General features: G+C 36.7%; 1 protein-coding gene across 6 annotated transcripts; it reads right to left on the reverse strand.

The window, feature by feature from the left end:
• Positions 1–850: 850 nt before the first annotated feature.
• LOC120347793 (uncharacterized) lies at positions 851–21610 on the reverse strand. 6 transcript variants are annotated; one of them, XM_039417887.2, is made up of 19 exons: positions 21479–21610; positions 19720–19845; positions 19265–19402; positions 18480–18596; positions 17643–17735; positions 16336–16557; positions 15528–15666; positions 14464–14537; positions 13338–13438; positions 11974–12145; positions 10919–11038; positions 10457–10620; positions 10298–10373; positions 9378–9671; positions 9029–9059; positions 8592–8658; positions 7493–7590; positions 6913–6967; positions 851–5282 (listed from the first exon to the last, which is right to left on the reverse strand). In XM_039417887.2, the coding sequence occupies exons 1-18, from the start codon at positions 21501–21503 to the stop codon at positions 6937–6939; spliced, it is 2088 nt and encodes a 695-aa protein (XP_039273821.2). In that variant the 5' UTR covers positions 21504–21610; the 3' UTR covers positions 851–5282; positions 6913–6936. The 6 variants fall into 6 exon arrangements, with proteins under 6 accessions (XP_039273821.2, XP_039273822.2, XP_039273820.2 ...); XM_039417888.2 differs by having other exon boundaries at positions 16336–16554; positions 19265–19405; XM_039417886.2 differs by having other exon boundaries at positions 19265–19405.
• Positions 21611–21985: the final 375 nt, after the last annotated feature.

A 21985-nucleotide genomic window follows, 5' to 3' on the forward strand; every position in this document is an offset into this window, starting at 1 on the left:
GGAATATCAGCAAATTATAAAATAACTTTCTAAACTATGAAGTCATTTAATAAACGGAAACTATTACATTTCCGAAGTGGGGCCAATGATCCAAAATAAAGAGTTAGGTGTGGGTCCGAAGCGAATACTCGAAATGTCAGTTAAGTAGCCCTGCTACACGCAGCTGTTAACGCAAGGGTTGCCAGAAAAAAATTGGCGTTCTTCTCATAGCTAAACTATAGTCAGGTCTGAATTAAGCACTGGGCAAAATAAGAACGTGCTTAGGGAACTAAGAGAAATGAGGAACAAACGTCTATGAACAATTTCATAGACGAATTTTAAACGGTGCATCGGTGTTTAATCAAATAATTCTGGTTGGTTAGAAGATCTAGACCTCAATATTGTCCCGGTTGATATGAATTTTCCTTACATTTTTTCTGAAGTATATTTAATTTTTACTTGGCCTTCAACTACAGGGTTATCGCTGGAAAAACAGAAAATTTTTTGAACAACTATTTGTTTTTACTAAGAATAACTTTTACAAAGTTTTTTAGAGGCATATGTTATATTACATTCATAGATGCTCAAAATGTCTCCGTGTACTTTATGGCAGTGTCTTAACCAAGTCCAAGCTCGTATCGAAGGTTAACTTGTGAGATATCGTTTCAATTCAACCTATACCTATACACATTCTATTCGTGATCTCATCTGGCTACCATACTGTAGTAATGGATACCGAAACTTACTTGCCGTATTCAACTTCAGATAACACCGGTTCCGTTAATATTATTATATATAAAGGCACCAAAGCCTTAAGTGCTTAGAACCTAAAAGGCATGATCCGGCGTGTATATAGTAAAGAACAAATCACTCAAATTTTACCAAAAAGATTTTATTTGTGCGATTTATGAAATACACGGAATCAAATCAATCTACGCCCTCTGATCACAATGGAAATGGCTCTCCGTCCCATCTTTTGGTTAATATGACGTCGTCGGCAAATTATGACGTCACCTTTACGTCATTTCTTTCCACAAATTTAAAAACATGTGTGAAACAAGGCAAATTTAATTTCAACAGAAATTTATCATCATATAATTCCACGCGGATTTTTTCAGTGTTCCCCCATTTTAATGATGAATTTCTGTTTTACGAGTTCGTACGGTTAAAAGCAAAAACAAAATAAAAAGGAAAATGCGTATAATCACTAACTAAAAATACAAAGCGTTGTACTTGATATCTTACAATTCATTTTTGCTGACATGAATCTGGAGTTATGGTATTGGATATCTTATCGATAAATTATGACGCCATCTTGAATAAACTTATGACGTCATCATATTTGAATTTGACGCAATTTTAATTGTACGTGACGTCATCTTTTTATCAAAGTTATTACAATTATTCGTCTATCCAATTCATGACATCATATCTATTGAATCGATGACGTCATCAATATCAAATTTCAAAAAGTAAACTGAAATTTTGGTGGATTCGTCTTGAAATTTAAGGCAAAGTTACAAATGCTGTTGCCAGGTATTTTGAGAAGTTTGTACATATAGGTACACAGCTAGCAAAAGCTAATTGAATTATTCTATTAAACCAGTGGTTCTCAAACGGTGGCGCGCGACCCACATTTTTTGGGTGTAGACAATTTTTTAGAGGGGCGTGAATCTAATTAAAAATAAATATATTTGTTAGATTGCCCACCTTATTTTAGATATTTACATTTCTTTATTTTGGATATTTACGTTCCATCCACGTATTTTCAACGTGTTTTTCGAATAAAACATACTTTCGCCTTAATATCTGTTATTTGTAGCTTATTGTTAGCTAGTTATTTTTGACGCGAGACTTGACAAATTATAAGATGGGGTGCCCGGCTTAAAAAGTTTGAGAACCACTGTATTGAACATTGTACAATGACTGTTCGAAAATGCAGCTGAAGTTACGAATGTATTCAAGCATAATAGTCATGTGAAAACAGCAAAAATGTGATCAGTTTTGGGATCCTTGTAAGCGATGAACGTTGCCTGGGATGATCTCCATATTAGATTGAAAATTGGAGTCTAGTGAAGTAAACGCCGTAAATGCTAAAATTCATCCAATAAAAATGCTATGTGAAACTTTGATTTGATTAAAAAAAGTCTGTATGATGCATAAAGGAATTCTTGAAACACGCATTTACTTCAAATCGGAACCTACTCAATTTTTAACCAAGCAGGTATGTCACATGCCGTTTGGGGTATTATGTTCGCGCAAGGAGGATTTTATTTAAAGTAAATAAAAATTTGGGTTGTATTTTCACATCGCACTCCTGTTTGGCCTCATTTAAAAAGTTACGGCGTTTACTTGCGAGACCCGAAAATTGTACACTTTAAATTGTACACTGAAAAAGTACACTTTTCTACTACTATGTACAAAAACGTGAAATCTATTTCACAAAGCAATAAAAATAAAAGCCAGAGTTGGTATTTAGGATATTTGAAATAACTTTTATTTCTGTAAAATAGTGATTCTATGTCGAAAATTGATTTCAGTTCAAAATAATGTAAGGTCAGGACAAACACTTGTTTTACGTTTCAAAATGTGCAGAAAAGTCAGCAAAAAATATTGTTAGTGTACGATCAATTTTAACGATTTGATTTGTGAATGTGTTAGGAATGAAGTTGAAACAGTTGAAATGCATAAACAACACAGGAAAAAGCTTTGAATGACCTCAAATACATCGGTGACATGCATCGGTTGAAATGCATAAACAGCACAGGAAAGAGCTTTGAATGACCTCAAATACATCGGTGACATGCATCGGTTGAAATGCATAAACAGCACAGGAAAGAGCTTTGAATGACCTCAAATACATCGGTGACATGCATCGGTTGAAATGCATAAACAACGCAGGAAAAAGCTTTGAATGACCGCAAATATATCGGTGACATGCATCGGTTGAAATGCATAAACAGCACAGAAAAGAGCTTTAAATGATCGCAAATACATTGGTGTAATAATGTTCATATTTTGTCCCGCTAAGAATATTGATAAATCTCCGAATTCATGAATTGATAAAAAGGAATGATGAATCAAATTTAACGTGAGATCATAGCGTTGTACATATTTTGTTGAAAAATAATTTTTTGTTTGGATATGTAATTTGGTCCGATATGTAGAATAAGCAGACCGCGCGGCGGTCCACATATTTTACATATCGAAGCAAATTTAGGTTTCTTTATTGGGCAACTATTTATTAAAAAAAAAGAGTTTTTGGTAATTTACACATTTGCGCCAGTTTTGGGAACATACATCGGCCAATAAAACGCACAACCATTAACGGTGAAAAATTGCTGAACCGATAAACCGTAAGTTAGCCTTTATGATAACACATATAACGTTATGCATAAAAATGCAAAAATGTTTTTCCGGGTTTCAAATGTTTGAGTTGGGATTTTTGTTTTCTGCGTCTTGAAAATCGTACCAGTTTATTTTATCATGAAAAATATTACGTGATTGGTAAAGTAAACAAATATACAATAATAATAGGCAATCCATAATAACTAGCTAATATTTCTACTCTAAACTAAAACCAGCACAAGATTCCAAAAAATAATTGACTTTGCGTGGAAGACCAGCTTCGGCAATGTCAGTCATGACGTAATGACGTGAATGACGTAACAAAAAGTTGATCAAAACGCAAAATTACGATACCGAATATGACGTAATGATTTGATTACGTGAAATTATCTTACAGATTCTAGATATGACGTCATAAATGACGTTTTAAATTGATTACACACAAAATACGACTTTTTAATAAACAATAATTGGCATTTTTGACAAAAACACAGAAAATTTACAGAAATTGTGGGTAAAAGTATTATAAACATAGTTGGAAGTCGGGCGAAATTCTTCAAGTTTGAATCAAAAAATAAAGTTTCATTCAAGCCTTGATTACATATGTAGCTAAATATGATAAGCGATAAATGCAACTGAGTTCCTCTGGTTATTTTACATTTTGGACCTATTTAAGTGTTACAGATAAAAAAAATTGATGTCTGGGAAAACAAATATGTCAAATCATATCAAATTGTCGAAAAGTTTTTATATCAAAGATAGGGTGAGATTTTAAAATTTATCCCGTGGGATGTAAAAGCCGAGAAGATGACTTCATCGTATGGGGAACCATGGCTCCTGGTCATGTTACCAGTCCATGCGAGTATTGAATCAGTTAAAACGATTATTTGTTTCAGATGCATGAATTTGATTGGTATATTTCATCCATTGTGACTATTTCTGAGATTCAAAAATCCAGACCTCCGAAGGAAAGTCACTTATGAGATTATATTTTGAATATTACATGTAGCGGATACTAAAATAGTATCAGTTGGCTGTTTTCCATCTGGAACTTGGAAAATTTGAGCCAATTATGAAAACGGTACGGGATTCAAAAAAAAATTCCAACAAAATGAAAAAAAAGGCATAAAAATTGTCCATTGGTACGTTTTTAGATGTGGGTGGCATTGTGATTCAATAAGTGGGCCAGATATGCGTTTTTGAAATAAAAAACAATACCAATATACAGAAAAAGTGTACTAGGCCTGATGTATTTGATTGGCTCAGACATTATAAACGTTTCTTGTAGACTAAGTATCAATAGACATGACGTTTAATGCAATATATCTTAGGATTGTGCCAGTTGCGCGAAAACCGTTTGCGTGAACTATTAGTTTGTCTAATGAAGTATTTTAATATATTCGCTATAAACAAGCCGATATGGAGAAGCTTTAACGAGGTTTTATTTTCTTACCACTGCATATACTCACATTGACCCATATATTGAAAAATTTGCTGAGGTCACCATTTCATATTTTATTCATATACTGTATACGAATCCAAATCATATCATGGAATCATTTTTTCCCATCTTTAAGTCCATTTTCGCGCAAACGGTATTCGCACAAACGGACTGTACCAATATATTTTGGCCCTTGTCAACATTCTCGGCCAGCACAAACTTAAAAAAAGAGCGGGAATTTGCATTTTAGCAGTGATTGTTACGTAATAATGCGTTGAAATAATAAAAAATAAAATAAAATCACCCAAGTTGAACATTCAACAAATCGTCGTTATCGAAATAAGGCATTTTTTTAATTAAAATGTTAAATCGAATTACGATAATCTGCATAAAAAAACTTTCAAACTTGTGTCAAAGGTTAAAATGAATCAAAAAAATCCCGATTGTCACATAATAATGTTATTTCCTAGTTCGTAAAAATTTCTTCCTCTTTGTTGTGAAGATTTAATCAGACCTGTAAAATAATAAATGTTTTAGTCTATGAGATTTATCATTTAATATTTGTCTAGTATTTTACCATGTGAGAAAAGATTATTTGTTTTGGACGACACCGTGGTACAAAAAATATTACACAAGATAAACACACAAAAGGGGAATTCGGGACTTAAATGATATTTAAACATGAGACAGGTTACAGAACGACACATTTGGCACAGCTATACTTGATCAAGCTATATGGATTCTATGTTAGGTGCAATTCTCTAAAACAAGAGTTCCGGGTCAAGTCGAGGCACAAGTTCCGGGTCAAGTTGAATCACAAGTTATCCAAGTCTTGATTCAATTCGAATTTCAGCAAATTGTTATGTTAGAGTTCCGAATTGAGTCGAGTCACTGTTTTCCTTTCTCGGGCAGTCTAATCGAGTTCGAGTCATTTTGTTTAAATAACTCTAGTCTGTTTACTTCGAGTATTTGGAAAGGGTGAGGCAATTCGAGTCAAGCATCTGCATCAATTTATAACTTGCTATCGTACACCTCACTTGGCATTCTCACTTTCTTCAGTAATACATATAAATGAGTAACCATACAAGTATAGTATTTAGTACGACAATATAAACCAAAGAAAACCATGCATCATGCATTTCTTGTGATTAATGTGCAGTTCCTCCTGATTAATGTGAAAATTTTAACTGAAATGGTGCGAAATACCAAGTTTGGAAATAAAGTGTGCTTAGCGTGACAACGGAGTAAAAAAAAAGTTTCCAAATTTCAATTGCCTGAATCATTTACTGCTGAGACATGAGAGAGGAATGCATAACTATTAATTCGCACTATTTTGAGTACTGAATTTACATATAAAATTTGCAAAAGTTGAATATTTCGTTACCAAATTTTGGTAATATATATTGAGATAATTTTGTTCGTCCCAGTCGTTTTTTTTTGTATCGGACTTCCTGCATTTATCCAAATAGCTATATATTGATATTTCACACGCTTGAAATGAAATTGTCCGGATTTCGCACATTTTTGATTTGGGTAAATGCTATTTGAACATTTTAGAAGCTTCTTTGAAGGTGAGGATTTTAATATTTAACCAGGTTCAGGGAAATTCGTTGAGACGTCATAATCAGATTATATTTTAAGATTAAATAGGGCTATTATTACTGGAAGGAACGAACTGATTTGGTAATACAAGGGTGGTTTTTGGTTTTTAGAGCAGCGCCAAAAATATTGCCCACTTAGTCTGGCGGGCCAAGTCTGACGTAATAACTTACATAGTATGAACAATATTTACAAAAGCGAAAGGGGAAAACAATTAGCAACGTGCTAAAACTAAATTTAATCGCAATTTCAACAAATTCATTAAGCTATTTCTTAGTTAAAACATCAAAATTTGGTTTTAGTTAGGTTGTGGCAGCATCAGGCGGACCCGATTGGATTACTCAGTGGCAGGATTTGGCCCACGCGTCGTAGTACGCTCATGTCGGTATAGTGTGGTATTGTGATCTGGGCTAAAACAGATACATATTTTAGGCAAGTGATTAGGCAAAGCATGTTGTATAGAGCAGTATACTTGAGCAAAAAAACGTCAATTCAAGCGGGGAATTTATAATTTTAAAAACATGCAAGAGAAGAGCCCTACTGACCTCTTGCGGTTGATTGTATTCTAATTAGGAAGATTTCTCAGGGCTCTTCTGCTCTCTGTGTTGTGGTAGAAGTTAGTCATTTTCATGCACGAAGAAGAATCACCAGCAAGCAGAAAATAAAAACAAAGCAAGGTTAATTAACAGTGACAGAAAAAGTGTCAAATTCTGCAAATTGTAAGACTGGCCACCGCGGAATAAATTTAAAATTCCCACGCGTATCAATTTTATGATCCCAAATTGATTGATAATTAAAAACAAAATAAATTTGGAATGGGAGAGAATTAAAATTTCAAATTTTATTTCAATATTTCAAATAAAAAATGGAAATTATAGTATTGAAAAGTGATTGTAAATTAGTGTTATTTGGTCATTTCGCAATTAATATATTCGGATTATTTTTCAGTCTTATAATTGGCAGAATCATGCTGCAATAATTATGTTTTGGGCACCCGAGACAAGGGCGTGTGTTAGGGTGGCGGTAGAGAGCGCAATAAAAAGCGCGGGAAAATTCAAATTTCTTGAATATTGATCTTCACCGCCACCCTGTGTGGCACCACAGCGCCCTTTAGCGGTCTCCTACTTATTTGTTGAGAACGTCGTCAGTTCATGGGCGCTGTCGAGCCGATGGTCGTTCATGTCTGCGGGTGGTGGGGGGAGAGACCCCGTACTCGCCGAATCCTAAGTGAATAATAATGACGTCATAATGTGACGTAATTTGAAGAAAATGATGAAATAACCCCGGAAAGGTTAAAAGATTCTGATTGATTATTTAGGTTATATTAACGTTCGAATCTAACTAAAACAAGCCACAGCACCGCTGTTGCGAAGTGAATAATCAAAAATGAAACGAATTTGAGGTGGGATATAACAAGTAATCAGTCTAAGTAATGGGAGGAAAGGAAAGCCGATGAGACAGCTTAATCATATAATAAACCACAGACTCTTGTTGAGCTGCAAGTCTAGATTGGGTATGAGACTATTTAGGGTAGGATTTTCATATTTATTCCGGGGCGAGGAACGCCAAAAAGATTGATTAGTCGTACAACGAACTCTGCTAGTTGCCAGGTCGGGTATGAGAATAAATAACGATTTAATAGTAAATGGTATATACGTGGACTTAGATAGTGAAACGCCCTACTTGTGTACATGCGGGGCATACAGTGAATGGCAACTGATGCACAAGTATCTACTTGACGGAATCTTTTCGGTTCAATCTAGCGCACCCTGTGGATATATACGTATATACACAAGGTGCTACTGTGGTTTAAAACTTTTTGGTTCAGCTGAAGCCTAGGTGGGGTTGGCATGGGGTTTGAACCATTGTTGGGTAAAAGTCCTAAACCCCGAGTCAAGTCGAGACATTGGTCCTCCAAAAGTCGAGTCAAGTCTCATTGACGTTTAGTTGATGATAAGTTTGAGTCAATTTTATAGATGAATCGATTCTTTGATAAATGGTATTGGTGACTCGATTTTTTGATAAATGGTGACTCGAGTAAATGACGGGACACCCCCTCCATTCAACACGGTTTCAAATCAAAATTTTGTGACTGAAAATATATTCTTGTGTTGTAACTGAAATCTGAATAGTTTGATTTTGACCTTAGATATATGTGGCAACGGTGTTTCAGGTATATATGACGTAATTATATGGTTGATTAACCATGCGTAAATTTACACACCTCAGATGAAGCGTCTTTGTTTAATCCTTCTTTCTCTTCTTTGTCTGCGTTCTCGGCGTCACTGGGTCTGTGAATGGAAAAAATTATTAACGATTTTTTAAATATTTAACACCTGGGTAAGATGGGGGCAAGGGGTTAGATTTATTAACAATCCTCCTAGTCAAGATGTCAAATATGGGAGCTTTCGAAGTATGTGCACCAAGATGGCGCACAGCCTGACCATAGTATATGTATCAGGTTCAGGTTGTGCGCCATCTTGGTGCACATACTTCGAGAGCGCCCAATTATGCAGTTGGTCTGACAGACTGTTCTCTTTCAAACGTATGCAAAATACTTGATTATGGCGATAGAAGAGATATTCAAATAGGAAATTTAGAAAAATGTCAGTTGTATCTTCCTCCCGGTCGTGAGAAAAATAAAAAATTTTAGATACTCACGTTTTCTTCTTTGGTTGTGCGTTTCTTTTTCCTGAAAAAAATTAAAAAAAATTGTTCAGTTGAATTCTATGCTTATATGCAATATTGTACATAAAAAGTGAGATGAGCGATCACTAACTTACTTATCAAGGAATTGAAATTCTTGCAAAAAAAACTATTGATTTGTATTGTCCTGCCGTATTTGTTACACAATGAATAAGATGGCGACAGGAGCGTGTCGAACTTTTCTGCTACCCGAGAGTTTCTGATAATAAAGCCGCTCATACCGATTCGAAATACCCAACCCTATGTAAAAACTCTATAGCTATTAATCCATACCTATTATTGTAGTTATATATAAGATACTTACGGACTAAGTAACAAGCAACTGGAATTCCCACAATAACCACAAGGACCAGAATGATGATTCCGACAATCGCTCCAGTTCCGAGGCCTCCCGTCTTCGGTGCTTGGCAGCACGCTGAAGTGCTATCATCAATGGTAAAACTGACATTCTGAGCCCCGACGTTATTAGAAGCGTGGCAGAAGAACTGTGTTGATTCAGAGAGAGTGGGTAGAGCATCGTATTGAAGGGTGGCATAAGTGTCATTCACTCTGGTTTTGGTTCCCGTTGCTGTGAGCTTGTCCTCTGGTCTAATATCGACTGAAAAAATAAAAAATAAATTGTCAAATTTGACAATTTCATAGTGAGGATGGGAAGGCGGCTGGAATATTGTGTATTAAGCTGTAAGTCCTTTCACCTGGTCTACTATTCTACTGCCATTCAGATACCTAAACGAGATAGCATAATGAAGATAAATAAGAATAGTATAATCTCTTTCCACGAATTAGCAATATATTTGTGAGTTGTTTTTTCGAATGCATGCACTCGTTGGTGAAAGAGGGCATGACAAACCTTCGGTTACGCGATCTATCAGCATCCTTCTGCTTGAATTGGAATGAGAAAATTCTGCCCAAATCACCTAGATTTAACTCTATTCTTGGGATTGAGTACACATGTGACCTTGGACTTGTTTTATTTGATCTTGCCAGAATCTCACGCATAAATGATTACAGGCTTAGCTTATGTCTTCAAAGTGAGTGCATGTGACGTTGATTGTAAGGCATTAGACTTTGCTTGAATTTCACACATGAATGATTACAGCCTCAGCTTATGTCGTTAAAGTGAGTGCATGTGACCTTGACCTCATACCATTCGACTTTGCCAGAATTACACGCATGAATGACAACAGCCTTGCTGCTGATGTTAATAACTGAATTATATTTCACCTGAGCAACGAGGGTGACCTGTAACGGTGCATGCAAGTCTGACGAGATGTTTTCCAGGTACGGTCGAGGAAGAAATCTGAAATAAGAGATAAATTAAGTCGTTTTAACCAATGGTAGGGAGTAAAATCGTGAACAAATGTCGGATAAAAAGGAAATTACCACTGGAGCTGTGAGAACAGCTGTGCATGCCCCTTCGACATTAACTTGAACGGTGGCCTCTGTCGGCTCTGTAACGCCAGTCGAAGCCACGCAAGCGTAGGTTGCAGCGTCATTATATCCAACAGAGACAATAGTAAATGATGATCCGTCTCCAACCTTTTTACCTGTAATAGAAAAGGGCAGTTAGTGTTACGCCGCACTTTTATTTGACATAAAAAATACCTCTAAGCTGGCAGAAACTACGTAACAAATTATACTTGATTTATGTTTTGGAAGTACCCGCAAACAATTATGACTCACCGTGTGCATGACGTCATGATATGTAAGTACAATAATGGAGAAACTACGTAACAAATTATACTTGATTTACATTGTAAAATAATCAGAAAGGTTTTTCAAACGATAATGACGTCATGATGTACATGACGTCATCAAAAGTGTGATAATTGTTTCAAAACTTACCGTTCTTTTTCCATATGAACGAGGGCGATGGGTTTCCGGCTGCTTGGCACGAAAGAGACAATGCGGCTCCTTTGGCCAGGGTGAGTGGTCCGGCTTGATTTAAGTTTGGAACATCGAGGTCTGGAAAAAAATATATAGGGTTGATTAAAAGGGGCTTATCCAGGGGAGGGACGGTCGGACCTCCTTTTCTATATCATACGCAGCAATTTTTGTTGCTTGAAAGGATTATAGATTCCTAAGACTCTCAAAAATTCATAGCGATTTTCGTATCTTGAAGGGGTTTTTATGCACTCAAACCCCCTTCTTTCGGCTACGCCTCTAGGTTGATATATCAGCGGTGCATGACTGGAGTCACAATATATCAAAAACTTGAAATGACCCAACGATGAATGACGAGAATATCGGTCAGAGACCGAAGACTTATCGATCGAAAGTTAGGAGATCCCCAAAACAGCGCTCTTACTTCATAGTGACACCTTGTGTCACATCACTAATTAATCAAAAACTCTCTAATCATACGACATAATTCATCCAAAATCAATAGGCTTCTGGTCCAACATATGATGAATGCACATGCAAAATCTCGAACAGATTCAATTTCGCTTTTGTGAGATATCGCGTGCATCTAACAGACAGACAGACAAACAAACAGACAAATACCTATCAATACCCGATTTTAATCGGTAATTAACAAGAGGGCGAATTTTTGAATTTTAGAGAAATAATTATCTGAAATAGTGAGAGTCTAAGTTTTCGTCGAACTGTAATTTGCGCAACTGCGATTACTCCGCTTTGAATTTGGACTTATACCTTCGTCGGACATCACACCGGATACTGACATCCGACTCCGATCTGACTGTAATTAGACAGCAAGCTTGTACTTCGAGTAGACATCCGCTGGATCCGGATTTGTGTAATTAACTCAGAGTCGTACTGTATTTTCACGCCTGGCTTGTACCTTCAATTGACATTATTCCGGATCCGGATTTCATTTTTCGACTCCGAGTCGCACTGTAATTTTTGCCTTCAATTTAAAATAAACAGTTTGTACTTACATTGAACGTTGATGTAAACACTTTCGCTTTCATTTTCCAATGTTTGGGTTGGGTCTGTTGGGTTTGGAGATGTGGCAACGCATTTGTATTCCCCTGAATCGTCTCTGGAGATGGAGTCGAGGACAAATTCGCCAGGGCTGACTTCTGAGCCTGATGCTGGCTTCAATGAGAGCTAAAACGAGAGAAAAATACTGAAATATATAGGTATGAGGAAGCAATTTTATAATTATCATTTTTTCACTTCAATTTGTGTTTAAGTGATATTTTTTACGGCTTTTGCGCGTTTTTGATAATTTTCAACGATTCGGAAATCTATAGTATGGACTGTATGCCAATGCCTTATGAGGTATTAATAAATTTGTACCGCATTTTATACGAAAATAAAGGCCAGTAAAATTCGAAGGGGATATATCGGTCCCTAAGTTCAAAAAAGTATAATTAATAGCTTTCTATCAACTTCTCCATTCTTAAGTACTGGAATCTGACCATTGGTTCTTTAGAAGTGAACGGAAACACATATATAGTGTGTTAGTGCAATAACAATTCTTATATTGGTATCAGTGAATTCTCTACACCCCCCATTATAGGGATTGGTCACCCCTCCTAAAATTGCAAACACTGCGCTTAATTTTCAGGTGTGATGCCATACTTTAATTCTTAACGTAAATAAAAATGGAATTTGGATATTCAGAAAAAGACTCGTATGACGGTTTAAATTATCAGTTAAATACATCACACATTTTTATAAGTTACAAATAGTTTTATGACTATTAACAAAATAAGTACCAACCCCTAAATTTGGAAACACTCCCTCCCCTAATAATAATTTAAAAAAATGGTAACATAACTGACTAGTATTCTTTCCAACCAGTGGCGTAGCATCCACCCCCGCAACCCCCGCGGTCGCGGGAGGGCCCACAGCCCAAAGGGGCCCAAGCGATTAGAATTTAGAAATTTGAGCCGCAAAACCAAAAGCTGCAGTGCAAAACAAGTAATGCACAACTTATAACGTTGATGTTAGTTCTGCTCGAATCGTTTTTCTCAGTGGCGCACAGAAACGCAGAAAAAGAGCAGAAGAGGAAGCACGTATGAAAAAATTAAAGTGACCAAGATAAACGGCAAATTTAGGTTACCAATATTTAATATACCAATACTTTTAATAGCGACATGTTATGCTTTTTGACGAAATAAAAAAAGCGTTGTTTTAGCTTATGTCCGAGAGTTTTTAGGGTCATTTCCACAAAATATTTTTGCGGGGGTGGGGGGGGGGGTCTTGCTACGCCCCCGCTTCCAACATTAGTTGCACGAAGCTTTGACTGGACCAAATTTATATTTGAAAAAAAAAAATGATTTCAATATCCTACCTCTGGTTGTGGGTTTCCATCTGCAATGCATCTGAGTGTGACAGTCTCGCCTTCACTTGGGTTTTGTTTGTCAACTTGCAATTCGGCCTTCGAGTTCATATCTGGAAAATAAGGTTTAGGATAATGGCTCCCTCTAAGGTGCTTTATTGCGCAATACCACCAGACCATTTGCGCAGTAAAATCTCTTCCTCGCGCACTTTCAACATTATGTTGGAACCATTGGAAAAGCAAGAAAACGAGTAGAAGTTATTTGGGTTTGTAAATCATTTAGGACTCTGCTCAGCATTAAATATTCATGCTCGCTAAAGCAAACATTTGCTTGGTGTAAAATTTTCGTGAAGGGAGCTCTGTTTAGGATGTTCTCATGAAAGTTTGCAAATTGCCTTCTTCATTAATTTTGATTGTCGTATATTTTACTTATTTCACAGTAGTGCTGAGCGTTTTTCAATTTCCGATGATTTCAGAATCCAATCGAATATTCTTTTCGAATTGAATTGAATCTCAAATATTTCATATTCAAACGACGTTATTGTACGTGACTTTTCATTGTAATGGCTCCTTCACTCACGTGAACTACTAAGGACATAGAGTCTGTCACTCATCCAGTTTGGTGAGTTGTCACTCATAAAGGTGCGCAGATTTGACAAATAAAGTGGTTTTATGCATATTATGTGCACATTATAAACGACGCTTCAGAAGTATGTGTACTAATATGGAAGTAACTAATTTTGTCTACTTTTCATGAAGTTGTGTAAAGGGACTAAAACTTATGGTTTATTCACTTGGCTAACACAGGCAGTCCCCGAACTCGTAATAGAAATAAGAAAAATCGGAATAAAATTATTGCTAATTAACTAATTCCAACCTGGTACGCATACTACCGATGTACCTTATAAGCCACTTGAACTGTACAAAAGCGGGAGTGTGGCTTGTGTACAGCAATTGCTACTTTACTAAGAATCCATAGGATATTGAATAAGTGAATTGCTTTTTTTCATAGTGAAGGAGTAATAAAGAGTTCCAAAATAGGCGAATAGTGGAAGAATTTGGGTAAAAGGGTTGGAAATCAATTTTCTAAACGACCCATAGGCCAACTTCGTATCCAACTACTGATAGTAATACTCACGGTAGACTGTTATGGGCGAGGATTCTTCTGGTGACCATTGTACTGTAGCTTCGTCCTGGGTTGGTAAGGTGACTCTAAGTAAAAAGATAGTTAGTTTGATAAGATAGGTAATAGATAAGGTAAGAGAATCAAAAAAGTAACAAAAAATATTCAGGAAATTTAAAAAAATCTCCAAAACTTCGTATGAGATTCGAATCATTGTTTCTCAACCTTTATTCTCCTGTGGCCCATTTCCGGGGCCAGAGAAAATCTTAGTCCCGCAAGAACATAAATGTCATATTGATAGAACACCATACGGAGCCAGTACAATTCTGTAACTGTACAATAAAGCAATAATGACAATAACGAGAATATCGGTCAGAGACCGAAGACTTATCGATCGAAAGTTAGGGGATCCCCCAAAACAGAAACTGCGGTTTCAATTCATCCTCTTACTCCACAGCGACACCGTGTGTCCTATCACTAATTATTTAATAACTTGCTAATTATACGACAAAATTCATCCAAAATCAATGGGTCCGAGTCCGAGATATGATGAATGCACATGCAAAATTTGGAGGAGATTCAACTTCGCTTTCGTGAGATATCGCGTAACATACGAAAGTGTCTAACAGACAAACACACAAATAGACAAATACCCATCAACATACTTACCGATCTTAAGATCAATAAGTAATAAGATTTGACAACGGTAGCGTCGAAATGCAGGAACAAAGCCCAATATATAAAATTGGGGTTTCGTAAATAATAGTCAGCCTATCACAGGCTCCATAACACCAAAAGTTCGAGAAGCCTTGTTATAGAAATATACGATTGTAAATTTGTGTATTTCTTGGTCTTCCAACCGGTGAATGCACATTTGCACCAACGTACATTTGAACTGATATATCCGCGGGTTCAATGGATATGCGGGTGCTAAAATCCATGGGTTAGGGTTAGTATGGGTCAAATATCCGTAAACAAAATTTTTTTCATAGTTGCAATAGTATGCAGGTGCAATTGTCGTGGGTTCAAATTACGGGTGCAAATGTACGTGGGTGCAACTGTAGTGGAATCCTACCAACCTGCAAGAGACTTTCTTTCCGTCGTATTTTTTATCAGGCTTGATGACCAGCTTTGCTTGTCCGCTGAAATACTTGGTAGTTGAGTCCTGGACGATATTGTTTGTTGTTGGCGCAAAGGTTTCACTATCAGCTGTGCCTTCTAAATAAGATAAATATTGCATTAGCTTTCAGTGTGAATTTGTTCAGAAACAAAAGATCGAAACTTTAAGTAAAAAGAAAAAGATTTGGAACAAATAAGCCTTGAACGATCACGGAGGCCCTGAATCAGTGATCATTCGAATGATTGCCGCCTTACCGGCTTTCCTCTCCACAGGGCCAATTATAAAAATCCTATCTTTACTTATAACAGTGGTTTTCAACCCTTTTAATTTTGTGGCCTAATTTCGTTGCATAAAAATTCTGCGGTCCACTGACTTTCCCATGCAAGGAAAAAACTACAACGAAAACGAAAGACCCTTTTTGCAAAAATGAACTTTAATGATAGAATGAAAAGCATTATCATCATTATTCATTGCTACTACAGTAAAAATTCACTCATAGTGACACAAATGAAACTAAATTTGGCAACGACCATAGCAATTTTTGACCTCTAGAAGTATGCGCACCAAGATGGCGCACAACCTGAACTCAGTTTGTGTACAAGGTTAGGGTTCAGGTTGTGCGACATATTGGTGCGCATAATTCAGGAGTACCGCAATTTTAATAGGTTTGCGGCCCGCCTGAAAATATTTCTGTGGCCAAGAAGTGGGCCATGGCCCATTGGTTGAGAACCGGTGACCTAAAACAACAACAAACGCAATATACTTACTTCCGACGATAAATTCCACAACTGGTTCCGGGAAAGAATTAACGACTGAGCAGAACACTGTGATGTTGGGAGCTGATGAGACGGTGGTACTGTTAGAAGCTGCTTCTTGTGCCATGTAATCGGAGGGTAAGGATTCACTCCCGTCCGAATTGGTATCGGTCGAATCTGAGTTTCCATATTCACTTCCGTAAGTATCGGAATACTCGTAGTTGTCTGTCTCTGCTAAGGATTAGAATTCCAGGTTTAGACGTGAAAAATATGTGAAAATTGATTTTTTTCAAACGAAAAAATAAGTTATGATTTCGCCAGAAATATTAAAGAGATAATTTACAAAAAAAGGAGAAAACGTCACAATATGAAATGTGTGACGTCATAGTACTAAATTACGTAGTGAGTATCTTATATCGATTGGGTTGGTAATATGGTTGCCTATACAACCAATTCGCTTATACATCCAACTCGTATGCATATACAGCCAATTATTGTGTATATAAATTCAACTCATATGCGTATACATACAACTCATTTGCATATACATCCAACTCATATGCATATACAGCCAACTCATATGCGTATGCATCCAACTCATTCGCATATACAGCCTACTGATATGCATATACAGCTAACTCATATGCATATCCAGCCTACTGATATGCATAAACAGCCATTTCATATGCATATACAGCCAACTCATATGCGTATGCGTTCAACTCATTCGCATATACAGGCTACTGATATGCATATACAGCCAACTCATATGCATATACAGCCAACTCATTCGCATATACAGTCTACTGATATGCATATACAGTCAACTCATATGCATATACAGTCAACTCATATGCATATACAGTCAACTCATATGCGTATACAGCCAACTCATTCGCATATACAGCCTACTGATATGCATATACAGCTAACTCATATGCATATCCAGCCTACTGATATGCATAAACAGCCATTTCATATGCATATACAGCCAACTCATATGCGTATGCGTTCAACTCATTCGCATATACAGGCTACTGATATGCATATACAGCCAACTCATATGCATATACAGTCAACTCATATGCATATACAGTCAACTCATATGCGTATGCAGCCAACTCATTCACATATACAGCCAACTTATATGCGTATATTTCCAACTCATATGAATATAAAGTCATTTAATCGGTGTGCATACGCTCGCAACTTCGTTCAAAGATGATTCTGCCTTATTTCTGAGTGAGTGCGCTTGACCCAGCACCCAAGGAGCCATGGATTAAGAAAAATTGAGAACTAATAGGTTAAATAAACATTACCTGCTTCTGTTGGTGTTTCCTCGGAGGTTGGTGGGGCAGCAGGCATGACTGTTGTGTTCATGTTACCGTCCTCGACGGTAACTTCTGGGATCGCTGGAAAATACAACAAGAACGTTTATTATTATTCATGATTTAGGGTAGGATTTTAATATTTATCCTGGAAAAAGGGAAGTCGATAATACGGATTAATTATATGACATACCACAGCCTCTCGACCGGATACCAGTCCATGTTGCGTATGTGAGTAGTTAGCCAGTTATTTATTTCAGATGCATGGACTCTATTTGGTATATTATTGTTTACTATTTAACAGGCTCGATAAGGTTCGATAGTATGAAAGTTCATAGTTTTTATTTCAAATTAGAAAGAACGGAATCTTGAAAGATGAAAAAGTTAGCAGGGTTTTGTAACCCGAGCCTTAAGTAAAGTATAATCTGGCTGTAAGCTGATGATCAGTCTGAGTGATATATTCAGCATGACTCAAGCCACTTTATCAGGGCCGGATCATTTCATTTTTAAAAGGCACGAGGCACTTAAGATTTTGGTGCTCTTATAAATAATAATAATGAAACTGATGTTCTATCAACAAAACACAAATAGGCAAATTGCAAAGGTATTTCAGATTTATATCCAAAAGTTACAATTAGTCAAGTTTCAAGACCCAGAACAAAACGTCTCATTCTGTACTTCAGCAGATGACTCACAGCAATAAACTGCTGAGCATTCTGCAAACATTTTTGAAAAGACCTATTACATGCACTCTAAAATAGTAGCAAAATCATCCAACACAATTAACCTGGTCAATGAACAACATATATCCCCTTGTTGATTACTTACCGTAATATGCAACATGATAATCTGTGTCGTCGACGACTTGATTGACTTCAACTTCGCAAGAGAAGGTTGTTGGATCGGTAATTTTAACGTTAAGTATTCGTAACTCGGATGTCATTGCTGAAATATTTTGTATAAATTATTATAGGTTAGGGATGATTTGAATGGCCTCGCTCGTAGAGGACCATCGGGCAGCCATGTAGAGAGATCTGTTTAGGAATGGTGCCCCAATCACCTTTTATGGCCGTTCCTATAGATAGTTCTTGGTCTACCATATAAACAGTAGGTTAGAATTAGGAATGGATATCTGTTTCCAATAACCATTTAAATGACCTCATCTATAAGGAAATATTGGGATGACATAAGTACCGCAGGATAGGAATGGATATATGGTCCCAATCGTTATTTAAATGGCTTACTCCGTGAAGAACTATTGGGCTGCAATGTAGACCGCGTGGAATGAATACGTATGGTATGAATATAAGTTTTCAAATCGTCATTGGCGCTCCCGAAATATGCGCACCAAGATGGCGCACAACCTGAACCCTAATCTGCTACACATACTATTTCAGGTTGTGCGGCATCTTGATGCACATACCTCTGGAGGTCCTCTTCATTTGCCTCCAACCCCATGCTATTGAACTACCATATAGACAGCAGATTACGGATTTCAAACTCTATTTATAAGGCCTCCTCCGTAGAAATATAATATTATAGACTCTTGGGTTTGAATATAAATTTACGGAAACCTCGGACTGCACTGACGGAACCGGACTCGTACAACTTACTTTCGAAGTCTGTGATCACGGACAGTCTTTCTTCCGGAATTGGTGAACCCGAGTATACAAAAGTATTCGATGGGTCATCTTTGCTTTCCATCATAATTCCTTTCCATCTGACCAGTTCTCTTGTGATTGTTGTGTTTTCCACTGAAAGCAAAGCAATAGGGGTAGAAAGAGTGATAATGAGGGGGGAATAGGGGTGGAAAATAAATTAGAAAGAAAGGGGAGATATGAGGGTTAATTACTGGCTACCCCCTGTTTGTTTACCCATTTTATTATAATCTGGGTGAAGTGGTGGCATAGGATTCGAACCGAACCCAAGATCCAAACCTGCGATTTCATCATAGGTAGTTTCTCGCTTTAAACACGAGACCGGAAACAAAGTACACAGTCGTCAAATTTCCTGGTTTAAAGGTCAAATAAAATTTTACTCATGCTTATTATAATAACGCGATACTTACTATCAACATGTTGCCACCTACATACAGTAAGCGTTGAAGAGTTGGCCTCATACCAACTTACAGGTTCCTCTTTGTTGATTATTTCAATATCTACGGAAAGGATGGTACAACTCAAGGACAGGAGAACTGTAAAATAAATGAAAATGTTAATTCCGCTTCCGGTTGGGGGTCAAAGGCAAACCTTAAAAACTGAGTTGTATGTCGCACTGTGTTTAGGTTTTATTTGAAAGTTTCTAATTGAATCCCTTAGTGCAGGGCGGACCGCGGTCCGAATCCGGACCTTTCGAGTATTGGACTTAGACCGCACCTAATTATTTATTTTGGATCAGTAGCCCCACTTTTTTAATTTACTATTATAAAATGACTTTCATAGTTTTGAATATATACGAAAAGAACTATAACACCCTAATAAACAATTTTAATTTGCTACTAATCATTAGTCGGTCGAGGAAGTGCTCGTTTAAGGATGCCGAAATATCATTTCTGGAAAGACCGGACCCAAATAATTTTGAAGTTTTGTTTGCAGACCTTCGATAAAAATAGTTGAGTAGCCCTGCCTTAGTGAACTGTGCTCAACAATTGTGCGAGTAATCCCAATCTCGCGTTGCAAAGTTAATACCTGAGTCCAATTTATGCATATGACGTTACAATACCCTAACAGCTAGTGCTAATCGAACAACACATGCCATAAGATCAATAGTCGAAATTTTAGTGCCTGCAAATACTAGTAAGCCTATGTTAAAAAGGTGCGGCCCGCGGTTTCACCCGGTTACTTGTATCTGGCGCTTCTATATTGAAGGTTGCACACCCCTGATTTATAGCATTGGTTCTCAAAGTGAGGTACGCGGTCGCATAGGAGTATTTTGATTGTGACACAGAAGCACTGCTGAGACGGGTTTCAAAAGAACGCCCCAAACCGTCAACTAAACGTGGAAAGAGTACTAGTTGAGGGCTGCAAGTCAGCTGAAGACCAGGTCCAACTTATATGTGAAGACAATTAGTTGTAATTTATATATACAAAAATATCAGAAAAATGAAGTTCTTAGTTTAACGATTGCTAATGATTTTTAAAACGCATTTACATTTTCAGTTAGTAATTGGGTTTTCGACTTAACTAGAAATCAATTAAAAGCAATCGATAAAAACTAGAAGTACATCCTGTGCTATTTGACTGAAAATGGGAAATTTGAAATATTTGTTGATCGGTTTGAGTTTAATATTTACATTGTATCATTCTTTGCAAGCAGCCGAATACCTACAGGGTGTCCATAAAATCCCTTTACAATTTTAATTCTACTATGAAGTCAGTTCACAATATATTATAACCAGGTTTGTTGTTTTTTTAATCAGTAATTATTCAAGTATTTCTACTTCATTTAATACATCTGTGAGGGTCAAAACAATATATTTTAAAAAAAATGAAAGACTTCATGGACACCCTATGCGCCAAATCACGAGAGATTCGGCAAACCCTTAAAATTATTTCATTATATTATTCATTTCATAACATTTTAATATATTGTTATTCAAGAGTTTTGCTGCACACTAACACACTTTTCTGTAACGTTTTGTCTGACAAGAAACTGACTATGACAAGAAAAGCATGCATGCAGATATCAGACCATTATCAAACAAAACGTCACAGAAATAAAATTGTGTTGCAGCAAGACCTCTAAATAACATAGCATATTTAAAATATTTGTTAAAACCACAATTTGTAAAAAAAAATTAATTTCTCGATTCATTTAGTTTCACTTACCGGCTATCCTGAACAAATTCTCCATGATCTTCAGAGGAAAATTTTAGACTAATATTTAAAATTAAACAATTCTGTTGGAAAATGAAAAATATTGTTAAAAAAAATGGATGAATTTTGCCCAACCTATAGTATGTGGAAAATAACAGTGGCGGGGTGGGTCGACTCGCCATTTAAATACTCGAGGTGACTTATCTAAATTAAATAACTCGGACGCGACATGCATTGCCTATGGAACTTTTAAATCTCTCATTTCCCTTTTTCTATTATAACCTGTCAAATTTGTTAGATCCTCGGGAAAGTAGGATACTGCAACAGGCGCAACTTATGTCATTAATCAGGTGTATATACAGAAATATGTAGCACGCTCTCAGATGTAAAGAAGACAAATCGATTTATTAGTAAAGTTATGTGCTACCACAGAAATTCCTACGGTTACTGATTTCATATAGTACTGACATGGGCAAACTAGGGCCGCGAGCCAATTTCGGCCAGTTGGGTATTTCAGTC

This window comes from Styela clava, chromosome 11 (assembly GCF_964204865.1).
Source record: "Styela clava chromosome 11, kaStyClav1.hap1.2, whole genome shotgun sequence".
Taxonomy (NCBI): Eukaryota; Metazoa; Chordata; class Ascidiacea; order Stolidobranchia; family Styelidae; genus Styela; species Styela clava.